The sequence below is a fragment of the Lygodium microphyllum genome, chromosome 4, assembly GCF_053477565.2.
Source record: "Lygodium microphyllum isolate KBCC chromosome 4, Lygodium_microphyllum_v1.1.10, whole genome shotgun sequence".
Lineage (NCBI taxonomy): Eukaryota > Viridiplantae > Streptophyta > Polypodiopsida > Schizaeales > Lygodiaceae > Lygodium > Lygodium microphyllum.
The window spans coordinates 101,565,602-101,590,655 of NC_141138.1; the positions used below are offsets into that span (position 1 = coordinate 101,565,602).

A 25,054-nucleotide genomic window follows, 5' to 3' on the forward strand; every position below is an offset into this window, starting at 1 on the left:
AAATGTTCGGGAGAGGATGGCTTTTCTAAGGCCTTCTTCACTACCTTCTGGGAGGTGGTGAAGGACCTCTTATTGCTAGCTTTCCAGGAGATCTTCAGTTCAGGACGGATGTGAGGGAGTCTTTTGGCAAGTCTCATCAATCTCCTCCCCAAAGGGGAAGACCGGTTGGAGCTATCCCAGTGGAGATTGATGACCCTGTTGCTAGTGGCCTATAAGGCATTGGAAAAGATGATTGATAGGCGACTCTGCCTTGTGCTTCCAAACATCATTCATGACACACAGATAGGCTTTGTCTAGGATAGGAGCATCCTAGATAATGTCTTCACCTTCTTTGAGGCGATGGAGTAGGCCCGGAGCAGAGTGGTCAGGGATTGGTGATACTACTCCTGGACTTTGAGAAAGCCTATGACAGGGTTGAGTGGGACTTCTTAGAGGGCACCATGGTGAGGTTGGGCTTCCCAGCTTCCCCCAAGCATGGATCCGCGGGGTCTTTGCACTTTACAGATCGGCTATCAGCAGGGTTCTCATAGGTGGCAGGCAAGGGTAGGAGTTTCAGCTAGAGAGATCGGTCTGGCAAGGCTGCCATCTGGCCCCGTATCTGTTCCTACTCTTTGCAGAGGTGATGTCTCACTTCCTAGGTCACGTGTGAGCGGGTTACGTGGCCTCCGACTTTCGGTGAGGGAAGAGACGAAGCTGTTAGACTCAGAGTATGCAGATGATACAACACTCTACATAGAGGACGATGAGCTGATGCTGGAGAGAGTGAGACTAGCTCTTGAGGTGTTTTGCACTACAGCGGGAGCGAAAATCAACTGGCGAAAGTCGGTTGGTTTCCTCACAGACCCGGATACTAGCACGGAGTGGAGGGTCCACTTGGGATTTAGATGGGTGTGCAGAGGGTAGACCGTCCGTTACCTAGGGTTCCAGGTGGGACTCCACATCACTCCTACCCATCAGTTTCTTTCCAGTCCTTGACTCTATTCGGAGGAAGCTAACCTACTGGAGCACTGCCTGCCTTTTTCCTAGCGGGCAGAGCCTTGGTGGTTAACCAAGTCCTCCTAGCGATGGCTTGGTACATCGCCTCGTGTTGGTGTTTCTCCTCGTCCTGTGTAATCGAGCTTCGCCGCCTAGTGCGGAATTTCCTTTGGGTCGGGTCAGGCGGTTCCAGGGACTCTTGAGCAAAGGTGGCGTGGGTGACCATCATTCGACATCGGTTAGAGAGAGGGCTTGGGATCATAGACCCAGAGTATCAGAGTCTGGCCCTTTTGGGCAAGGTAGTAGTCTGCGGTCTCACACTAGGAGGGCAGATTTGGAAGGTTCTATTGCAGGAGGGTCTCCAGGAGTGTAGGCCGAGGCTTAGCGGTGATTGGAGGCCGTCCTTGAGATGGATCTTCACGACAGCCCAGATCACGCCCCCTAGATTCCCTTTCCTACGCAGCCTACTTCATGTGTGGCAGGGCCTTCATAAGGCCCTAATTCAGAGCCCCCCAGGCTGCTAGGAGGAGATAGATTGCCAGTCGGTGATCTGGAACCCCCAGGTCAGAGATCAGGATGGGGTACAGATTGGCGAGTGCCCCCACATCCAGTGGGCTGGTTGGAAGGCCGGTCTGGCTCGTACCGTCAGGACACGGCGGGAGGTGTGTACAGGATGGTGGACGAGGAGGTGTTGTAGCGGGGATCAGGTTGCCAGAGAGGAGTTGAGTTGAGGAGAAGGGAGATTGACGCAACAATATCTCAGGAGTGGCTTGCCCCCTGATACGAGAACCGGTAGAGCTCGGGGAGGTATGGGTTGCTAGGTTTTCACCACCAAGTATCCCCCTACAGGTGGCATGTAGAGTGAGCAGCACCCCACATGGGACTTTCTTCACTGTGCAGAAGGGGGGGCGTCTGGTCCTTGACAGAGGGTAGCAGGATGAGGGGATAGTTGCCCTTTTGTGGAGGAGGATTCGGGTGGTTGGCCTCCAGGGAAAGATATGGCGGCTGCGGCTGAACCCTTGTGTGTTTTGGGAGGAGCTCTAGGAGTGGCGCCTCTGGATATGGGAGGGCAGGCCACTTGATGAGTTGGAGTGGGATCTAGGAGAGTGGCTGTGGCTGGCTACTGCCATTGCCAAGAAGCCATCGAGGTTCCTAGAGTACACAACCAAGATTGATAGACATGTACTGATGCAGGAGGACATGGACCGAGTGCCGTCGCGTAGTAGGTATTGGGCGAGCACAACATCACGGATGCTTTTCGGCGGACTTTTTGGCATTGCCTATGGGATAGCTGGAGGATGAGGAGGATATCGTATTTCTTATGGCTGTTGGCACATGGAGGCTTGGCGGTGGTGAGTTGGTTAGCCTAGATGCTGAAGGATGGAGGTTGTAAACACTACACACAACAGCTTCTGGAAACTCCAAAGCACTGCCTTTGGTCGTGTGAGGCGGCATACCTTGTATGGAGAGGAGCATGCTACATTCTCTGCTGCATAGCACCCAGCCTTGGATGTATCTCATGGGGGGCTTTCTGCTGTCAGTCAGTCAGCCAGGGCCATCACCTTTTGTATGAGGCTGGGATGTAGGACACGATATTCATTATTGAGGCTGGGTCGTACGAAGAGGTTGGCCTGGAGGCTCTACCCATCTACCAGGTATTGGAGCCCACAGCAGACCGCTTTGAGGTATGGGAGATTGTAGGGAGTCTTACTAGATGGCACATCTGGAAGGCGCGGTGTGAGGAGGTTTTTGGTGGGGAGAGACTTTCGGTACATGCAACTTTGGTAGAGCTCTGGACCTCCATCATCCACTCCCTCCGCGGCCGATGGGACCAGGTGCAGGGTGAGTCTTGAGCTCGTCAGGAGCTCCGCTTTCATTTCATGCGCACTTGGGGCCGCCAAGACTTGTTTTTCGTGATGCAAGCTGACAGCCCCAGATGGCGATACACCCCCCCTCCATGGCTTCTTGCCCCCATCTCCCCTAGACTGCCTGAAGAGGCTTGTATACTTGACATATCTGTGACTCTTAATCAGCTCCAGCTAGTCTATTTTGAGCATGAGCACTTCTTTGTATTCAGGGTTTTTTCTAAAGTAATATAATTAGCTACACTTTATTTGAAAAAAATTAAAGGGTTGTTGATACTCTTAGTCGAAATCTTGAAGTTACTGCCTTATTCTTCTTCAAAATCTTGATTGATTTCTATCCTTCTCTCCAAGGGTGTTGCCAAAACGATGTTCACTTTGGTAAGATCTGGCAATTACTTCAAGAGGGATCTAGTAGCTCGGAAAACTTGACAGTCTAGACGCTTGAAAGGTGGCTACTAAGAGAAAGATGGCGGAAAAGTATTCCATTCGTAATGGATTACTTTTTAAACAAGGCAAAGTGTGGATGCCTGATGATTAGGATACTTGTAATATATGAGTGTCACAATGTGCGGAGTGTTGGACACCTTGGCATACACCAAACTTTGACCTTGGTTACTTGTTACTTTCATTGGCTGCACATTAATACTATGATCAAGTTTTGTGTGTGTTGGTGTTTGAGGTGTCAGCTTAATTAAGTTGAATGCCTTAGACAGGCAAGATGTTGCGTTATTTATAAATACCTAATAGAAAGTGGAGTAGCATTTCTATGAACTTTATAGCAAGATTGCCCCATACGAATCAAGGTCATGACACAATTTGGGTTGTGGTGGATTGATTGATGAAAATGGCTCAATTCATTTTTACAAAGATGATCCTGAAAAGCCATGGGTTGACTGGTATCTTTGTTGAACATCTTTATAGACTTTGTGCTTTGCTTGACAAAATAGTTGATGATCGAGATTCTAAGTGCACTAGCCATTTTTGACAAACGGTTTTTCAAAAATTGAAAACTCATTTGTCTATATTATCCTCGGAACATCCTAAAACCAATGGGCAGATCGAATGGACAAATCAAACCATGGAGGATATGTTACATGCATATGTCTCTTGTAGGCAATGTGATTGGGAGTATTATTTTCTTCAAATTGAGTTCGCTTATAACAATGCTAAGCATTTGGCTATTGATTATAACTTGTGTATAGTTATGTACGGTTATGAGCTGAAACCATTGATTACCATAGAGCTCAAGGGGATGAAAACGTAGTCCATAGTTGACTTTTTGCACGATATGTAGAAGACATTGATGATTACTAGGGAAAGCATTAAAACAGGCCAATATTGTGCTACGTCTTATGCTAACCAACATTGTACTCCTCGGGAGCTCTAGGAGGAGATGTGGATTTATCTTAAAAGTCCCAAAGGATTTTGATTCAACAATTGCTGGCAAGTGCTATAAACCATCTTCAAGGTATTGTGATCCTTTCCAGACTACAAAGAAAATGAGCAACATATCCTATGAGCTGGATTTACCTTTAGAAATCAGAGTTCACCATGTGTTCCACCTTAGTTGCTTGAAAGAATGATTGAGAAAAAGTAAACTTATTGTTCCGATTGAGGAAGTTCCACAGCTTCAAGATACTGCTTGTTAAGTTCCACTTGAACTTGAGTTGGTTCTTGACATTAGGACTAAATGATCCTATTGGATTGTTTATCCCAAGTATTTGGTCAAGTGGAAAAATTGCCTGGAGGCAGAGGCTATGAAACCGGCCTGTTCACTGGGAAGGGCGGTAGTGTACAACCAAAATATATAAATGCTTTCACCCAATTTACAGTCGTCCACTTCACCTGAACTTAAAGACATAGAATCAAGAAGACATACAGGAAGCTAGAGTGCTCGTGTTGTGACATAGACACCCTGTTGGCCCCTAAGTTAGGCGCCCCTTGCGGTATTTCTTTATTTTTAAAAAGAGAGAAAATACAATGGGTTGTCTTTCACCTATTCTGGGTGAAATTTGACAGCATAACAGTACAATTACTGACCCAAATCAAGTTGACCATGAGGGGAAACTCTGCCCAAGTCTGAAACTTCTGGTTGGAGTGCAGAATTGACCATTTCAGTCTGTTGTAATTACTGGTTCAGACCTGTTCTGAGACCTGTTTACAACTCATACTGTTCCCTGTACTGTTCAGCCCACTGTAATTACTAGTTCAGACCTGTTCTGACACCTATTTTCAGCTCATATTGTTCCCTGCACTGTCCTGCATCATCTGGGCCAAGTGCCCCTTGATTCTGACATCAATTGGGCGCTGAATTAACCTCTGAACAGTCCAGAATCAGTACTGATTTAGTGCTGATTCAGACGCTTGGTGAGATTACCACCCTCACCTGTCCCTGCTGGGAACTGCAAACAACTGCTCCTGTTCCTGGAGAAAGGAGGCTCTTGCCTCATGCAAAAACAGCATATTCCACACGGCTGTACCTGAATCAAAAGAAAGGCCCTTGATTCTGCAGCATAACCATACTGTCAAGGAGAGAGGGAGAGAGAATAGGGAGCAAGCTCAGCCCTCTGTGCATCATAGACAGGGTAGACCAGCTCTCAAGAGCTCTCCATCTGCAGCAATCCTTCTCCCCCTTCACAAAATGAACCCCTCATCCTCAAAAAAACTGCACGCCAGCCCTCTTTAAAGAGGTAAGTGCACACATTTGTGCTAAGTGACAGCACTGTAAGATATTTCCCATTCTAACCTTCCGGTTTAAAATTCTCCATGCTTGATGCATAATTTGACCTAGGCACAGACCAGAGGATTAATCCTTGTGCAAAAACGAAGATAATGACGCGAACAAATTCTGAGGTCCAAAAATAGTAACTCCCTAAATTTTAGGAGTTGCTTCCATTGCATCCCACTAGTCTTCTGACCATCTTTGCAGAATATGGCTACATCCAAATTTGTAATGTAGCTCAACTAAAAGTGAATTTCCACTGATGGCCGCACATGGACTAATCTCTTGAAGATTTGTCCATCTTCACTTTGAACTAGTCTTTCCAGGCTAGTTCTTCAACACACTTGTCCATATACACTTTCACAAGTCTCTTCCAGACTTGTCAATCTACAGTGCCATCAGTCTCTTCCAGACTTATACTGGACCTTAACTGTCCAGTCTTGACTCACTGAACATTCCTGTCCGTTTCACATACTGGCCATGCAACTCAGGCGTTTAGATTTCAAGAGGGATCCTTCCAAAAAGAAAAACCAAATAAAATATGTAATAAAAAAATCAACAAAAAGGTAATAGTTGTCACAGTCTTGTGACATGCTACTTGGAAATTGGTACATTCATTGAGGAGTTGTTTTCCTCACTTCGTCCTTGAGGATATTGGTGAGGATAGCAATCATTCATAAGGGGTATAGAATTGTACTTGGATGATGAAGAAGCAAGTGTGGTGTCTTCTTCATTGAGGGAATAGTAACACTGAAGAGCCTCTAGTGTAGGAGAAGCTGCATTGAGGGAATAATAAAGCGCCACTCGTGTAGGAGAAGCCTCGCTCTCACAATAGCTCAAGATGCTCTTTACAAGAGCTCTGACTTTGAAACCATGTAAGAATATTCTAGGGTCAGCAGAGAAAACACAAAGTATATGAACACGACTAAAGCATAACACAGCAATCTGTAGCTTGTTGACAGCAGCTGAATGAAGACACTGATGAAAAAAAGAAAACACAGCTGTGCATGTGATGGCAACAACATCTGAAGGCTGGCAATGTCTGGAAGAGGCCAAAGGACAGTAGATCAGAAGCTTCTGGAGGCTATGGACAGCAAGGCAGCAGCAGAGAGAGATGATGGTGATGATGAAAATGGTAGCAGGGAGAGGTTGGGGAGGAATTCTCTGAGCTAGTTGTCCTACCAAAGTTCTTGAAACTCGTTAAACAAAGTAAACATTTTGGGGCTGTTTTTCAGAGTTAAAAAAACACCAGAAAAATGTGATAATTTTGTGGCAATTTCTAGGTTGCTTAAGAAGGGGGACATTTGATGCTCTTATAATCAAGTGGAGGGGTGGATTTGAGAGAGAGGCAACAAGAGAGGTTTGGAATATGAACAAATGTATGTGAGTCTGTTGTTGAGGACATTGACGATCTTAAAGGAGAAGAAATATACAATGTCTAGGGAAGCAGAATTAAGTCCTTGCGTGAGAGTAAATATGACAAGAGGGTGTGCTTAATCATAATTTTATGAGAGGATTGGATGGAAAATACCCTTGACTATAATTGGAGGGATTGTGTATGGTAGACATCTAGATTTTGGCCATAGTTGGCTTACAAGGCACATATTGACACAAGTCGTTGAAGAAGCTGAGTGTGAAACTTTAATGGGCTTGGAAAGCTGGTTTTGTGTACGTATATATGAACTTTCACCATAATAGAACTTGTGTTGATGAACTGGTGGCTGGTTGGACGATGCCTAATGCTAGCCCAATATTGATTGGAGTATTCATACATTGGAAACATACCAAGTATCAATAACTTTGATCTGACTCATCCTAAGAGAGTATGGATGGTTGTGATTCAAAGGACATATCTCCACACACAAACATTTTTTTTGGGGGTTGGGAGTAGGGCATACTGTAATCTTTCTTTTGGTGTATAATGAAAATGGATCTTTTCTGCAGCATTAGCTGTGTAGCTTTAAGTATGGTTTTCAAAAAAAAAGGCACTCTATAATCTCTCTCCTCATAGCAGTTAGTCTGCTTGTGAAGTAAACAGAAGCTCCTCTTGACCATCTGTGCAATGTTGTAGGTAGATGTGGCCCACATTCTTGCAGCAAGAGAGCAGGAATTACGAGCTATAACTGCTGAGGTACATAATGTCATTTGTTGGTTAACAGTAGTACTGGATTGATAAAAATTTTATCCAAAAAAGATTTAATTCTAGATGACAGTTTGTAAATACAGTTGCAAGGATCAATTTGTGACATTTTAGGTATCCATGAAGTTAAGTGGGAGAGAGGGAGGGAGGGAGGGATTGGTTCTACAGAAGGCCAAGTTGGCCTATCAAACCAAATGTGTATCACAGTGGTTCCATGGAATACACTTCATTACAGAAAAGAACTGAAACGGCAACAATAACTACTGACAGTAGCAAACTCTTGCAAGTAAAGCTTAAATCTGTTAAAAACATCTCTTTTCTGGTTATCTCTTCCACGCTTATCAACCTACAGGCATCATTGGAACTGCTTGGTGATGGTAAGGTTCAAGGAACATAATTTTTTCTGTCACAACAGTTTACATCAGTCTACATCTTCTTCTCCTTTGTTATCTAATGCATTTACTTGTATTTTCATGGTGTAAACAGTTTTGTTTTCCCATCAATTCTATTTTGGATGTATCAGAAGCCTTCTGCATGCACACATCAATCTGGGAAATGTTACTGTCAGTCTGTGTAAGAATTTCAGAGAGAGTGCTGCTATCTCTCAAATTCAAATGTTTCATATTTTTGTTTGAAATTGTGTTTCATTAAATCTGATTGTAGCACTCTTGATGCATGCATTTACTTGTATCAAACAGTTTTATTTTCATCTATCCTATTTTGGATATATCTGAAGCCTTCAGCATGCACACATCCAACCTGGGATTTATTACAATCATTCTCCATCTTAGTGCAATTACAGAGTGATTGCTTCCATTTCGCAAATTCAAGTGTTTCATAGTTTGGTTTGAATTGTGTCCGAATGATTCTTATAGGAGTACTCTCAATCGCAACTGGTTGATCTCCAACAATGGTATCAAAGCACTTACGTGATCCTCAAAAGATGATGCAACTCCTTTTGTAAGCTTTCATTTTGTTGCATTTTTCTTTATCAAAGCTTTCATCCTCATCATAGCAGCCATTCAAGGAAGTCTTAGGTGTTAGTGGTTATGGTTATCTTCTGTTTGTAAGCTTCACAGTGAGTCAGTGAAGGACATTGGAGCGTTGCCCATTCATGTCCACTTTGTTTTATTTTGGTCAATGTCCTACTTTTTGGCCTGGCCACCTTATTTTTTGGGCTCCAGACACTGGGCACAATAGTTGAGGGTCCTTGTCAGTTGGGCAACTATCCACTCAGTCGTTGTGTCTGCTATCCTTCCAGTCTTCTTCACTGCCAGCACCCTCATTGCAGGTATGGATTGTGGGGCTGCCATTGTAACAGCCTTCTTAATTTCCTACTTCTGCTCACATTGTGACATGGTATTATCATTGCCATGACTGTTCGGAATGCTGTATACCTGCGTTTTTGTGTAGCCATAGCTGCATTTCAGCCTGCAATCACTTTGCCTGCCCTTAAGGTAACCTGTTTTGAGGCTACTATTGCCTGCCTCGGAGGTGACCTGTTTTGAGACTAGATTGCTTTCTCTGGTCATGACAGCTTGTTTCAGTCTGTGTTTTTGGTTGCTACTGTTTCATTTTGCAGGTGTTTCCAGCTGCGGTGGATTTGGTAACTGCTATGTCTTGGACAGCCACATGTAGCAGCCTGGAACATTTGCATTTTAGTTGAGAAGCACATGTAGCTGCTCAGCATCCTTGCATTTGGAGAATTGGAGAAGATATTTACTGTGTCTTTAGCAGTGGTTTTAGTATGTCTCTGAAGCTTCTTCTATCTCTTCTTCCTGTCCATCAACTATGGGCATGAGTGGTACATCTCTTTCCTCTTCTTGCCTTAGGAGTGCACATTTATGGTCTCCCAAACCTACTAGAGACCCAAAAGTTGGATGGTGGCAACTATTCTTTTTTGGAAGTGAAGACCACATACATGATATACTGGTTTTAATCACCAGTACTATTCCCCGTCCTATGCCATTACTTGATGATGGTGCTTCCGTGTGTAGGGTTGATTTGTTGGGCCAGACGAATGTGCAAGCCATGTCTTATTTACCAATTTAGAGGCTCTCTATGAATTTTGTATTCTCTCTCATCTGATCACTTTGGCGATATAGTTGCAATGGTTTCCATTTTTGAGTCTTCCACCATGAGGGATCACATCAACAATATGGAGCAGCTTTAGAGCAAGTTGGCACTCTGAGGCAAGGGAGACCAAAGCACAGCTTGGTTAGAGAAGATGAAGATGATGTGAACTGAGAAGCAACCACAGGAAGATCTCTAGGGAAGCAACACCAAGGCAGCAACAGCTGTGTTTGATGACATTGCAGTCTTCAGAAAGGTTGTCTCAAGTGGTTGCAGTAGGAAGAGAGATCACAGCAGGGTGCTGGCTTCTCCAGGGTTAGCAGTACAGCAACAAGTGTCATCTCCAGATGATGGAGATGGCTGTTCCAAAAGAATGGATGAAGGTCGGCTGCCAAATGCAGTAGTAGTAACGACGACAACAGTGAGATGATGCCAAAGGTTGATGATAGTATGGTGTGATTAGATATAGAATGGTAAGAGTCCAGGATGAGGACACATGAGAGCCTCTCTAAAAAGGTCTACAAGAGGGCGGGCTTTATAAGTTCATGACCTTGCAGCGAAGGTTATGAATTATCTGGATGCACATACCAACACCTCATGTGAACTGCATGCCAGGCAAGCAGCATAGATAGCCTCACCACCAGAAGTTTGTTTGCAGAACTGCTACTTCTTTTGAGCTTGGACTCATGGGATTTGAGCAGCATCATGCATGCTCTAACCTCAGGAAATGCCATCTACTTCATGTTGTTGGTTCAGGCTCTTCAATTTTAAAATTGTCGAAAGTTGAGTTCTTTAGATATTTTTGGGCTTTCTTCACTCAAGTAAGAGGCATAGCAAAGATTTTGCAAGTGGAGTACATGGTGAGACAATTTACTTATAGTGTCAAGACAAACAGAGTACATAATGGTGAGTTTACTTATGTGATGCACTTGGATAGTGCCCATATTTGGACTATCGTGATTGAGACAAGGTGATATGGTGGGAGAACCGTGTGGCTGGCAATGATGATTAATAGGATCATGCAGGCAAATTGATCACAATGGCAGGATAAGGGTGTGTAAGCCTCGAGGATAAGTGTGGCAGTGTTTCATCTGGTATTCCAGCTGTTTGACCATTTTTTAAAGCCAGGCTATTAATGGGGTGATGTGGGGAAACTTTTGTAAGAGGAGTCCCAAGTTACGTATCCTAAAAAGACAGGTTGCTCTATTGCAAAAGGGGCCGCTAGATGATTACAAAAGCAACATAGAGGCGATTGCTAGATAGGCTGCAAATGCATCAATGTGATTAGTAGATCATGAGGAGGATCAAGGCCTTGTTAGAATCTACCAATTCTATGGACAATGCCCAATGTTTTAGTCAGTCGGTTTGTAGTACCTTTGCATTGTGTGTCTTCATCTCATGTAGCCTGTGATGTATTTGAAAGTGAAACATGGATAAGAAGTTGATCCATTGCATGAGGCTGTCGTAGAAAACTTTTTTGAGAATGAAGTGGACTCCTCTTTCTATGGTAACCTATCTATCGACCTTTTAGTGTATGCCAAGTTGTGCTATGAGATTGACATGGGACCATAGGCCAAGTCATATTTGCATCCGCTCATTCAATTTTTTGATGATTTACTTTTAAGGGTACTTTAGTATATGTGTTTTAATTAGTAGCATTTTTTTCAAAGTCATATTGTCATGATTTACCTAAATCTTTACACTCATTATGCTAACATCATTTTCTGTCTATGTAGATTACAATTGATAATACCCATAGAATGTATCATAAAGCTTGATGATTTGCCTATACAACAAAATCATCCCCTAATAGGTAGTGTCTCCAAGTGGAGAGAGCATGGATTACAGCAAGAAAGTCCTTATAAACCTACAAAGTTTTCTCAGCTATAACATTCTTTTTGCTTTCTAGGTGCACTATTTGAATATGAAACATAAACCTACAAAGTTTTCTCAGCTATAACTTTTTTTTTTGCTTTCTAGGTGCACTATTTGAATGTGAAACATGGATAAGAAGTTGTTCCATTGCATATGCTTCTTGGACAACTTAGTTTGAGTAAGAAAATATAATGGAGTTGGATGATCTGTTTGTATAACAAAATCAGCCCCTTGTAGGTAGTGTTTTTGTCATCGGGACGTGAAATTTTAAGATTCTTTAATCTTGCTAATAACATTGATTAAGTTATTAATCAAATGTGCAAGGTTGTTTAGCATATGTGATGCATATGACAGTTATTTCATGGTAACATGCCAAGGACCCCGAGGATGCAATGGGTGTCAAAGGAAAAAGTTGTAATAAGTTATGCCTGATAGGTTCTAGGTGGTATCCGGTGTCAAATTTTGGCCTACCCCAATTTATTGGCCACTAATGTCAGTGGCGACATTAGAGACTAGGCATTAATTAATTAATTAATGTAGGTCTAAGGGCTAATAATTGCTTAGTTATATTTGGAAAGCAAATTGGCCTAGCCAATTTATTTATTGGTTGGTGAAATTAATTTTTTGAGCACTGGAATATTTATTAAATTATTTTTTAAAATTAATATTCTGAAAATTAATTTAATAAGTCGCATAATGCTGAAAAATGGGGCTAAAAGGTTTCCACTTGGCAAAACATGCCTATGCTAGTGGAAAAAATATTTTGAGGGGCTAGTGGAAGCCTATTTCTAGCCATTGTGAGAGAGGAGGAGGTTGTTATAGAGCAAGGAGAGGCTATTGATGTGGTTTGCAGCCATAGAGATCAGTCCTATAGCATGTGACAACAATTTGGAGCTCTGTAGGAGTAGATGATAGCAGCCTAAGGTCCTTTTGGTACAAGTGACAGTATACAGGAGGTGGTAGCAGTCTTTTTTGGTGGTCTTAAGATGTAGGCGATAGCTTCCATGGCTATTTGAGCAGGGCAGCAGTAGATTTTTAGTGTTTCTTGCCATGAAACTCTGAAATTTCTCTCTCTATAGCATTCTCTCTTATCCCCTAGTCATCTCTCAAGTTATCTCAGCATTGTCTAGCAGTTTTATCTCAGCATTGTCTAGCAGTTTGAGTTATCAGAGGAAGAGATTTCAGTCAATCTTCATTCTAAACCCTAATTTACAATAGAAATTAGGATTTTTGACATCCGCCTTGGGATACTTGCTTAGAATTGAGGGCTTGGGACTTGAATTCCCTCATTTCAAATTGAGGAAGTTTAGCGAGATTCAAGATGCGAGTCAACCAATATTAGATTTGGAATTGAATTTGTCTTTCAAGGAGCAGGGTGAAGGCCATCTCCAAGTAAATCAAGGGGCAAATTGGTTTGGAGGTTTGCTAGTCAGTTTTGACAACAAGAGGCACTTGCATTAGCGGAGGAGGTTAGAGGATCTCTGTTGTACTCCTTCCATTTGCAATATAAGATAAAGAAATACTGCAAAGGGTGCTAATTTTAGGAGCAATAAGATGTCCAATGTCCAAGATTAAAGTGGTAAAGTGTACATTTTTAGGTTATGTGAATTTTAAGATTGTTGTAAATAGTGCTTAATTAGGTTATTTGAAACCAAGCCTCCTTCTCGGATAGGGTGGTAAATAATCTGATTCAACACTAATTACAAGCAGCATAAAATTCACATAAACTGAAAATGCATACTTTACCATACAATCTTGGACATTGGATAGCTTACTAGTTCTAAAATTGGCACCCCACGTGGTATTTTTAAAACTTTTATTGCAAATGGATGAAGTACAATAGAGATTCTTTGACCTCCTTCACTAATCCAAATGTCTCTTGTTGTGAAAACTGACCAGCAAGCCTCCAAACCAATTTGCCCCTTAGTTTGCTTGGGGATTGGCCTTCACCTTGCTCTTTGAAAGACAAATCTAGCTCCAAATCTGATATTGGTTGGCTGGCCTCTTGAATCTCCTTGAAGTTCCTCAATTTCAGTTGCTAGAATTCAAGTCCTAGGCTCTCAATTCTAAGCACGCATGTCAAGGCAGCTGTTAAATCCTAATTTTTGCTGTAAATTAAGGTCTACAACGGAGATTGATTGAAATCTCTTCCTTTGACTATTGGAAAATGTTGTGATAACTTGAGAAATGGTTGAGGAATGAGAGAGAATGTTGTAGAGAGAGAAATTTTAGAGTTTCATTGCGAGGCTGCCCTGATCAAACAGCCATGGAAGTTGTCATCCACAGCTTAGGACCACTAGAAAGATCGTTGCCCCATCCTATATGCTGTCATCTGCACCAAAAGGACCTTGGGCTGCTGTCACCTACTCCTGAGGGCTCCAAACTGGTGCCACATGTTGTAAGACTGATCCTTGGTGGCTGCAAATTTCATCAATAGCCTCTTCTTGCTCTCCTATTGCCTCCTCTCTCACATGGCTGAAACAGACTCCACCAACCCCTAAAAACGTTTTTCCCACTTGCATGGCCAAGTTTTGCTAAGTGGGAGCCTTCTAATCCCATTATCCATCTTATCAAATTAGTTTTCAGAATATTAATTCTAAAAATCAATGTAATAATTATTCTATGTTGAGAAAATTAATTTTACCAGCCAATTTGTCTTCCAAGTATCCTTGAGCAGTTATTGACTTTTAGACCGGTGTCCAAAATTGTCGCTAGAAACCTATTGGATAGATCCATAACTCATATTTCTCAACTGTTCTGGCTTCAAAACTATAGTAAAGGATATTCTCAGCATAAACCATGGCTGAAACTATCAATGACATTCAGTAACATGCTGCTGTCCATTGGATCAGCTGTAAACCATTGAAAACCGAGCATAATCTGATCATAAACTGATCGTTTGCTGATCTGAGGATTGATCACAAAGTGCTGCAAATGTGACTCCAAACTGATCACAAACTGATCAGTAATCGATGCAAAAAGTGATGCAAAACTGATCTCAAAAGTAGCCATAAATGGTTCTCAAACTGATCAAAAACTAAGCTCAAACTGATCGAAATTTGATCTCAAGCCCGATGCAAAAACTCATACTCAATTGATCATAAATTGATGCAAAAGTATAGTTTCGGTGCCCAGGTGAAGCTCATACTCATATGCATACATCTCACAGTGACTAGTACATTGAGACTTGATATGGCAGACTTACCTTTAGTAGAGTACCTTGGATGCATGCTAAATACATCCAAGATGCACTATATACGAGAGCTGTCCACAACTGGTGGAGTGAAAGTACTACCTTCCCCTTGAGCATCAGACAATACTTCAGACCCCTACTTTGTTGAACCTTGGCTCTAATTGAAAGGCATCTCGGTAAAGTTGCAATAAGTGAGTACAATTTGGTAAGTCATCCTCTTCCATCTACTTTGCATCTATTGGTGAAACAATGCTGAAGCTTCACCAAGAAGCATATAGAAACTTAACCTCTAACTTTACTTGCCTCGAAACCTCCACTAGGTTGTAGGCCTTTCTTCCCCTTAAGCATTGCGATGCTTTATACCTTTACATTGCTGTAAGTCCAACTTAACTAATCTGCAACGATGCATCTAGTTGACCAGCCCCTCATGTGTACCTGATATGCTAGGAGTATTGGATGCATTAGAAAATATTCTTGTGTGTATACTTTGGACCATTGCAATGTGACTGTGCATGGGAATTTGTATACTATGAGCGATACCAAGACATGTTTTTCCATACGTTACATGCATTACTAGTAACATTTTTTCTCATGACCAACACTATATAGAGCATTTGCATGACCAATATTAATACCATGAGTCCCAAACATAGTGGGATGCATATATGTATTACCAAGCTTGTCACTTAGTGCCCCAGCATCATGCCAACATTGCTATAGATGGGGTTATGCATGTTCCATCATTATGTGCATGCTTTGCGGTCCAAAAAATATTGTATTGGCACTTCCAAGTTAGCCTTGCATATGCATCAATTGTCCCACTGGCACCATTTGCTTATGCTCACTACCCACATTTAGAACATCATGCTACTGTATTGGCTCTTCCTTCGGTGCATCTTGTTGTCCCGAAGCTCTTGAAGAAAATTTTCCTCTTATTGCCTTTGGTGCCCTCCTTTAAGGGTTCAAAAAGCGCATAAATTGAGGATCATTTGCCAATTGCATAAACATTTCAGCTATTGTCCTCAATTGATCTTTAAGCTTGTCATGAAATTCCTCTTCCTCTTGTTGATCATCAGCTTTAAGAGACCTAGAAGACCCATATTTTGTTCTAAACCAACATTATCAACTTGTTGTCCATGTTGTGTACCTTGTCTAAGATCACGCATTGCATTTTTACCAACACTTGTGTGAATTTTCAGATTGAGAGGCATCATCCTTGCTTGATCCCATCTCGCTATCTAAAGACATTCTTGCTGTAATGCTCCGTTGAATATAATTTCAATACTAGAACAAAGGTTCTAACCTTTAATTAGGTGCCTTACACCACCAATTTGAGAAAATTGATGATATTCCGGCAATGGCCAAGGCTCAATTTGAGCTATAGCTTGCGTAAAATTTACACAAACTGAAAATGCATACTTTACCAAACAATCTTGGACATTGGACAGCTTGCCGGCCCCAAAATTGATTCCCCTCGTGGTATTTCTTTAACTTTTATTGCAAATGGATGGAGTATAACAGAGATTCTTTGACCTCCTCTGCTAATCCAAGTGCCTCTTATTGTCAAAACTGACTAGCAAGCCTCCAAACCAATTTGCCCCTTGGTTTGCGTGGGGATTGGTTGGCCTCTTGAATCTTTGAGAAATTCCTCAATTTCAGTGGCTGGAATTCAAGTTCTAGGCCCTCAATTCCAAGCATGTATCTCGAGGCGACTATCGAATTCTAATTTTTGCAATGATTGACCGAAATCTCTTTCTTTGGTGGCTCAAACTATTGGAGAATGCTGAGATAACTTGAGAAATGGTTGGGGAATGAGAGAGAATGCTGTAGAGAGAAAATTCAGAGTTTCATTGTGAGAAATACTAAAAAACTGCTATTGCCCTGCTCAAATAACCATCAGTCCCTCTTTGCTCTCTAACCATCTTTTTCTCTCTCACAATTGCTAAAATAGACTCCATCAGTCCCTAAAAACGTTTTCCCCGCTTGCATGGCTAAGTTTTGCCAAGTGGCAATATTCTAATCTCATTTTTCAGCATTACCTAGCTTATTAAATTAATTTTTAGAATATTAATTTTAAAAATTAATTAAATAATTATTTTAGTGTTCCAATGATATTAGTGGCTAATAAATTAGTCTAGGCTCAAATTTGACACAAGGTACCATCTTGTACCTGTTAGACATAACTTATTATAACTTTTTTCTTTAGCACCTACTGTATTCTCGGGATCCTTGACGTGTTACCATGAAATAATTGCCATGATGTTCTAACAACCTTGCACATTTGATTAATAACTTAATTAAATGTCATCAGCAAGATTAAAGCATCTCAAAATTTCACGTTCTTGTGACATTATTTACCACCCTATCCAAAGAGGAAGGTTGGTAACAAGGTTCCATTGCTGGGATACTACTCAATCCCTTGATTTGGTGGGCCCGAGGCACCTGATTGCAAGCCAAAGCTTTGTATTAGTGCTGATTTTTGCTCTCAAGTGAGAAATAACACCAATATGTCTTCATATAGTGAGATGGACTCAAGCGGTGCTGATGCCTCTCAGTATGAACATTCACAAGGGAATAAAAGAAATGCAATGCTTGACCTTTGACAAGGCTCAGACCATGGACAATAGCTAAAAATGTTAGTATTGGGCAAGTTGCAAGGCCTTTAAGGGATAATGAGGCTGATGATCAACAACAAGAGCAAGAGAAATTTGATAACCGGTTTAATAATCGGATGAAAACCACGGCAAATATCTTTCCTGAATTGGCAAAGGATTCTCAATTCACCCGATTTTTCAATGCTTTGAAGAAGGACAGCAAGGGCAAGAAGAAAAAGTCATCTTCTATACTTCGGGATAGCAAGATGCACCGAAGGAAGAGCCAATACAGTAGCATGATGTTCCAAATGTGGATAGTGAGCATAAGCAAATGATGCCAATGAGGCAATTGATGCATATGCAAGGCCAACTTGGAAGTGCTAATCCAATGCTTTTTGGGCAATAGGCCATGCATGCAATGATGGGGCAGCCACGGTACTGTGGTGGCGGCACTAGTTTCCATGCTAGGTGGGTTAGGGACCACATACGAGGATGTATGGCACTACTCCCTATGGTATGCAACAATCAATGCATGGTGTGTAAGGCCCAATTTATCCGGGTATGGCTGGTAATATGTATAATCCCATATATAACAATGTTGGCATGATGTTGGGTTACAAAGTGGCAAGTTTTGCAATGCATATATGCACCCATTGTGTTTGGGACTCATGGTATTAATGGTATTAATACTGGTCATGCAAATGCTCTGTATAGTGTTAGTCATGAGGAAAAATGTTGCTAGTAATGTATGCAATGTATGGGAAAATGTACAACATTCTCTCTTATCCCCCATTCATCTCTAAAGTTATCTTAGCATTTTCCAGCAGTTTGAGCCATGAGAGGAAGATATTTCAGTCAATCTCTACTGTAAACCCTAATTTACATAAAAAATTAGGGTTTTGACAATCGCCTCGGGATGGGTGTTGAGAATTAAGAGCCTAGGACTTGAATTGCAGCAGTAAAAAATGAGGAATTTTAAGGAGATTCAAGAGACCAGGTAGCAAATATTAGATTTGGTGTTGAATTTGTCTTTCAAGGAGCAGGGTGAAGACCAATCCCTAAGCAAACCAAGGGGCAAATTTATTTGGAGGCTTGCTGGTCAGTTTTGATAGCAAGAGGCACTTGGATTAATGGAGGAGGTTAGAGGATCTTAGTTGTACTCATTCTATTTGCAATATAAGATAAAGAAATACCGCAAGGGGTGCCAATTTTGGGGTTAATAGGGTGTCCAATGTCCAAGATAAGAGCGGTAAAGAGTGCATTTTTAGTTTACGTGAATTTTATGCTTGTCGTAATTAGTGCTTAATCAGGTTATTTACCACCCTATATGAGGAGGAAGAATGGTTATAGTATCCAAGTGGAGAAAGCATGGATTACATCAAGCAACTCCTCCTCATAAACCTACAAAGTTTTCTCAACAACCTTGTATAATTCTACTCTCATATGCTACAACGTGGCCTCCTTGGATTAGAAGTACACCATTATTGTTCCCATATGTATCACATTGAACAATGAAAGCTTTTTTGGAGACTTGTCAAGATCAACACTTGTTTTGAAGTAAGCTTTTCTTTCAACTTATTGAATGTTGTAATTTTCTTATTAGCCCATGTGAATGGAACTCCTTGATTCTACAATGCATAAAGGGATGAAGCAATTTCAGCAAGGTGGCGTATGAACCTTCATAGTAGGAATATAGCCCCCAAAAGCTATGACATCATACAAGGTTTTCCAATGAGCCAGTTGTGTATTGCTTTCACTTTTGTAGGATCCATTCTAACACCATCTTTTGAGACAACATACCCTATGAAGTGAATGTTTGACATGAGAAATTTACTCTTTTTTGCATTAATAAGTAGCTTGTGTTTTTTGAGTTCCTCAAACAAGGCAGTCAAATACATCCAATATTTCGTTTATTTCTTTGAGTGGACTATGATGTCATCAAAGAATGTACCACTTGTAAGCCAAATGACATGATCAAGAACTCATATAACCCAAAAGTAGTCCTCAAAGATGACTTGTGCACACTTTTTGGCCTTCTATGTATTTGATGATACCTACTTTTAAATTCCATCATGTTAAAGATTGCACTTCCCTCTAATTGATCAAGGATATCATCAGTCCTTAGTATAGGAAATCTATTCTTTAATGGCCTCCTTGTTCAAGGTGTGACAATCAATGCACATTTGCCATGAATCATCCCCTTTTTGCATAAGGAGTACAAGTGAGAAAAAGAGTGATGGATTGGGCTAACTTATTTCTCAACAACTCATTAACTTGACTCATTGTTTCTTATTGGTGGGTAGGGTGGCTTGTTTGGAGGTGTACTACTAGACACTAGGTCAACACAATGATCTTATGGCCTTTCAAATGATGATTTCCCAAGTAAGGAGTTAGAAAAACGGTTTTGGAATAATGTCTCTCTAAGCTATTGTATCTCAAGGAGAAGAGGCTCAGGCTTTATTGGTCTGTATAGTCTATGATCCTCGACAGTGACCCAAATCCATCTCTGAATACATAATGAAATCGGCCCTGAATCTCGTAGTATTTTGGGCATTGAGAAATATAGTGCTCTTCTATCTCTGGCTCCAACAGAAATATTTTGAAAATGTGCTGCTTTACTCCTTTGGGGGGATAGATCTATATATTTCAGTCTCAAACTCTAGCTGGTGTGAAGAGGTATGAAGTTGGCCAATAGCACATTTAACTCCATGGGATTGGTGGCTGTCCATATATCTTGGAGGGACTATAAAGCCATCCTTTGTTGTGTTAAGAAGATCCTCTTAGTAGACTATAAAGCCATCCTTTGTTGTGCTAAGAAGATTCTCTTAGTAGAAAGCCATCTTCATCCCTAGTTCTTGTGTTGGTGTCATGCATGTCCTTCTAATGTCTAACGTAGTATCTTTGGGTTATGCCAACTTTGATTAGCCTATGAGCCATGCACACACACCTTTGAACTATGTTCTACTTCAAGCCCCTAATTTTGTCAGTAGACCATGTCATAACCATCCTCATCTTATATATCTCTCATTATGTATCTCCTTTTCTAGAATCATTGTACATGAATAAATAGTGGCTCTCCGAGGCAAGATCTTTCCATTCTCCTTTCTCAATGTTTCATGTAACGTGTTTAGTCACCCATGACCTGAAGGGGGGTTTTTTAGTTTTATTTATCCTTGTGTGTGAACACACATTATTGTGTGTAAAAGTGTGTGCCTAGGTATGAACACCTTTTACACCACTTAGCATTAAATCAAAGTTAAAGGTGTAGGTGGATACCTCAACCTATGTATTCAAGCCCTGTCAGTTGTACTTGCATTTGACTTATCAATTGATCAATCTTTTCAGATTATGTACTTAATAAGAGTACTCTCTCTCTCGCCTCCATTGAATTCCATCTGCCATAGCCTACTAGTCACACATACAAGCTCCATATCAAACAATCTATGTTGTGGTTGATTGATTGGTGAAGAGGGCTTGGCTCATTCCTACATAGATGATTGTTAGAAGCCATAAGTTGGCCAGTCTCTTTGATGAGCATTTATATAAACTTTATGATTTGCTCGAAGAAATAGTCAGTGATCGTGATCCTAAGTTTATTGAGCATTCCTAGCAAAGGGTTTTCTGAAAGTTGGAGATATTATTGTCTGTATCGTCCTCGGAGCATCTTCAAACTGACAACAGACCAAGAGGACAAAACAAACCATGGAGATATGTGTATGTCTCTGTAGACCATTTGATTGAAAGTGTTATCTTCCACAAATTGAGTTTGCTCATAACAATGCTAAGCATTCGGCTATTGGGTGTAGCATGTTTATGTTGATGTATTGTTATCAACCAAAACAACCGATTTTGTTGTTGAGCTTAAGGGAGCAAAAATGTAGTTTGTTTGCTAACTTTTTACACGATATGCAAGTGATGTTGACAATTGCAAAGTACTAAAACAACCTAGAACTATGCTAGTTTTATGCGAACTAGAATCATACTTCTCCAAAGCTCCAAGAGGACATGTGGGTTTACCTCAAGTCGCAAGGACTCCGGATCAATAACTACCAGCAAGTAGAAGATAAGTAGTGTGACTTATGAGTCAGATTTACCTTGGGAGGTTTGACTCTTGAGTTCTCCTAATGTTCTACACAAGACATTTGAAAGAACAACTCTTGATTGAGGAAGCCTTGCAATTGGAGGGTGTTGCTTTGTAAGACAAACTGATCCCATTGGATTGGTTGTCTTGAGCCTTTAGTCAAAGTGGAAGAATCGCTTGGAGGAGGAGGCAACTTGGCAGGAGGTATGTTGTTGAAGGGTCATCTTCCCAATTTCATCTGTGAGGATATTGCTAAGGATAACAATCATTCATAAGGGGGGAGTGTTGCATCCTTAGACATTCGGATGAGCGTTAGTAGCATTGGTCATAATGGTTCTTAAAGTGCTATAGTACAAATGTAGTAGGGGTACTTTAGGGTTAGGGCAGCCGATGCCTCTATACACTTGGGATGCTGTGGGCTAGTTGTATGGGATGCTTGCTCTTGGGTGTAGTCATAATGCGACATGTTGCTAGCTACCAGGCTTCAGGGTCAGCCCATTTCATTCTATGGCTAGGAGGTGAGTCTGATGTCCTTCCTTTGGTTCTTTGCCGTGGGTATGGCTTGTGGGACGTGTCGTCTTGTGTGCAAGTCAGATCCCAGCCATAGAGTTCCAATGTCCTTCCTTTAGTTCTTTGCTTGTGCTTGATTGTAGTCATGATGTGACATGCGGCCAGCTGCTAGGCTGGAGGGTGAGCCCATTTCTCTCTATGGCTGGGAGGTGAGTTTGATGTCCTTCCTTTGGTTCTTGGCCGTGGGTATGGCTTGTGTTGTGTCTCATGTGCAAGTCAGAACCTAGGGGGACGTTTCATCATTATCTATGGCTATGCAATTAGGGGATTTGGAGGGACAACTACATTTTGGTCTTTAGTGCTAGCTCGATGACTGCTGTTAAAGGCATATTCAACAACCTACGGACTTTCGAGGACCAGGGCTTTGACTTCTAGGTTGCCTTGCAGAGGCTGAGCAATAGGAGTTGCGGGTGCTCTAGATGCTTGGAGGAATGAGGTGTTTTCAGGATGGAGGTATCTATCCAGTTCTCATGGGCCACAGGTGGCTGGGCAGATACCTCATGGAGTGTTTGGACAGGTCTTATTCGGGGATTGCTGCTGCTCTTAGGGTAGTCTATGTACTAGCTTGAAGGCACCACCCTCTTGGATCACACTAGCATGCTTCTAGGCCTAGATGCAGCTCTGGATCCACAATAGTGTTGGACCTTCAACTCATCTATAGGAGGAGGCGGCGTACATGTCGGTGTGCAAGTATTATAGGGATGGTGGTGATGGCGCAGCTTATTGAGAAGTAGGGCAATATTTGCTGGGAAGAGGCCTTGAGAGCATGGCAAAAGTGTTAGGAGGGGAAGTGGACCCTCAAGAGGGACTTGGCACAATGTACACGATGCCCAAAAGTATTGTGCTAGACAACCCAAGATTGGGCTAGACGTTAGGGTTTTCTGTATTGGGATCCCCAATGTAATGGTACTCTGAGCAAGGGTAATGTATGAAATGGGCAGTTTGGGATATTGTGATGGCCTACAAGAGTCCTTATCCTGGTGGCTGACTTATCCTTTGAGGCCCTTCCATCCCCACCAACCCCACCCAAAAAAAAAAAAGAAAAAAAAAGAAACCGTCTCCTTCCTGCCCAAAAATTGAAGAACAACTCCAAGGCACATTCTTGATAGCTTAGGAAGATGGCAGGCTGATTCTGGAGAGAGAGCAGCAAAGGTTGGCTTTGAGACAAGGATCAGGGTGGTAGGGTTTAGATTGAACACCTGGTGTCTGGACCTGCATATAGCTTGGCAAGAGCTCCATGAGTGGTAGTTGGAGATTTGAGAGCACAGACCCTAGATGAGCTGGAGTGGTAATGGCAGGCTTCCGCTCTCTCTATTTTTTTCATTATTTTCCTCTCCTATGTACTTAAGGCATGTAGTTATATTTTGACACAGGATGATGATGATTGGGTGTCCATTAGGAACAAACAATGAGTGGAGCATAGCATTACAATGCCTTTCAGAGATGCCTTCTGGAAGTGCCTCAGCCAGGGCACAGGGTGCCACCTGCACTACAAGGCTGAGATGCATGACACTATATTCATTGTTGAGGTTAGGTTGTGGTTGCAATGATTGGTTTAGACAGAGGTCTGGAGCCTGGCATATGTCAACAGGGACTTGGAAGCTTGTTGGGAGCCTTATAGGGTGGCATGTTTGGAAGGCGTGCTGCCAGTTGGTCTCAGGCAGAGAGAATTTCTTTTCTTTGAAGTGGAAGAATTTTTTGGTTGAGTTTCTAGTACTTGTTCAAAGTGATCATCTCCTTTCCATGCAGAGTTTGGAGAGAACTTGCGGCATATTTTGACAGGTCTTATACAATTATTTCCACAATGTCGTTATGTTGAACTCTATACATGTGTCCACAACGTTGTCGTGCCAAAGATTGTACATGAATATGATATACATAAAAAGCTTTGGCATAACAACATGAAACAATGTGATGCCAAAGCTTTAACAGATGCTTTCATGATTGTATGTGGCATCCCTACAATTTTCAACAATGAATGTGGAACAAAGGGACTTGGATGCTGAGCAGATGCCGATGGATCTTTGTAACTGTTCAGATGTTCTATGGTGGTTAGGCCTTCAAACTTATGTTGTCAGCACATGGTACTGTTGTATTCTTTAATGGTTGATAATTTCATTGATGTATCTGTTTGGTGATGTCATTATTCATTTAGCCAAAAGTGCTAATGTATTTATGATGATAGTATATATATATATATATATATATATATATATGGCATTCCCTTGTTTTGGTGTTTATTAACACATACGATGCTCCTCAGTGCCTCTGATTTGAGAGGTAGACATACATTGGCACTATAGCAACAATTTCTAGGCTTCCAGTATTACCACAAGGAGTTAATTTTTCTATTCAGATTTAAAATTTGGGGAACTTGCTACACTGGGAAGAATCTTACCCAAATCGCCTCAGACAGCTTGAATTTCTGAATTTGGGGAATGTTTTCTGAAAAGGGATGTTCAACATTGGGGAATAATGGCTAAAGTATTTTTAGGAAAAAAAAGGGCGGGCAGTGTCTACTTTATAGCTGTTGTGAGGGTTATTAGTGGAGGAAATATGTTTGCAGAAGTTACAATTGAAAGTTTGTACTCTTTCATTCCATAGGTCTTAGTGTACATGTATACCTTGAAGTGACATCACTTTCATATTTCAGCATTTGAATATAATACTATTTTAATATATACAGTGAAAATACAAGAAGAGTGTGAGGTGATAGCTCTAGTGTTTTAGCAAGCTTCCATAAAACTGCAGCTTAATGATGCAGAGAGACCAGCTACAATCTGAGCTACGCCTGGCAAGAGGATTGATTGCTGAGCGTGATTCAAATGTGATCCAAATACGGTCAATCAATGATAGAGTAACAATTTCTGTTCTCTTGTCCTAAGAATGCAGCATTCAAATCTGTCTTTGGAAGTTGCATGATTCTTTCATAGCAGGTTAAAGACATGCACACATGAGAAATTTAT

At 41.5% G+C, this 25,054-nt stretch overlaps 1 protein-coding gene across 4 annotated transcripts in view; it reads left to right on the plus strand.

Annotated features, from left to right (window-relative positions):
• Positions 1-25,054, plus strand: part of LOC148037394 (protein FIP1-like) — an 80,622-nt gene that overhangs the window by 54,632 nt on the left and 936 nt on the right. For 3 of the 4 annotated variants that reach the window (XM_087676301.1, XM_087676303.1, XM_087676302.1), the window contains exons 12-13: positions 7,634-7,693; positions 24,853-24,945. In XM_087676301.1, the coding sequence (XP_087532427.1) occupies positions 7,634-7,693; positions 24,853-24,945 (153 nt within the window). Of the gene's footprint in view, positions 1-7,633; positions 7,694-24,839; positions 24,946-25,054 lie in introns of all 4 variants that reach the window. The other variant, XR_015690645.1, reaches the window with a different exon arrangement.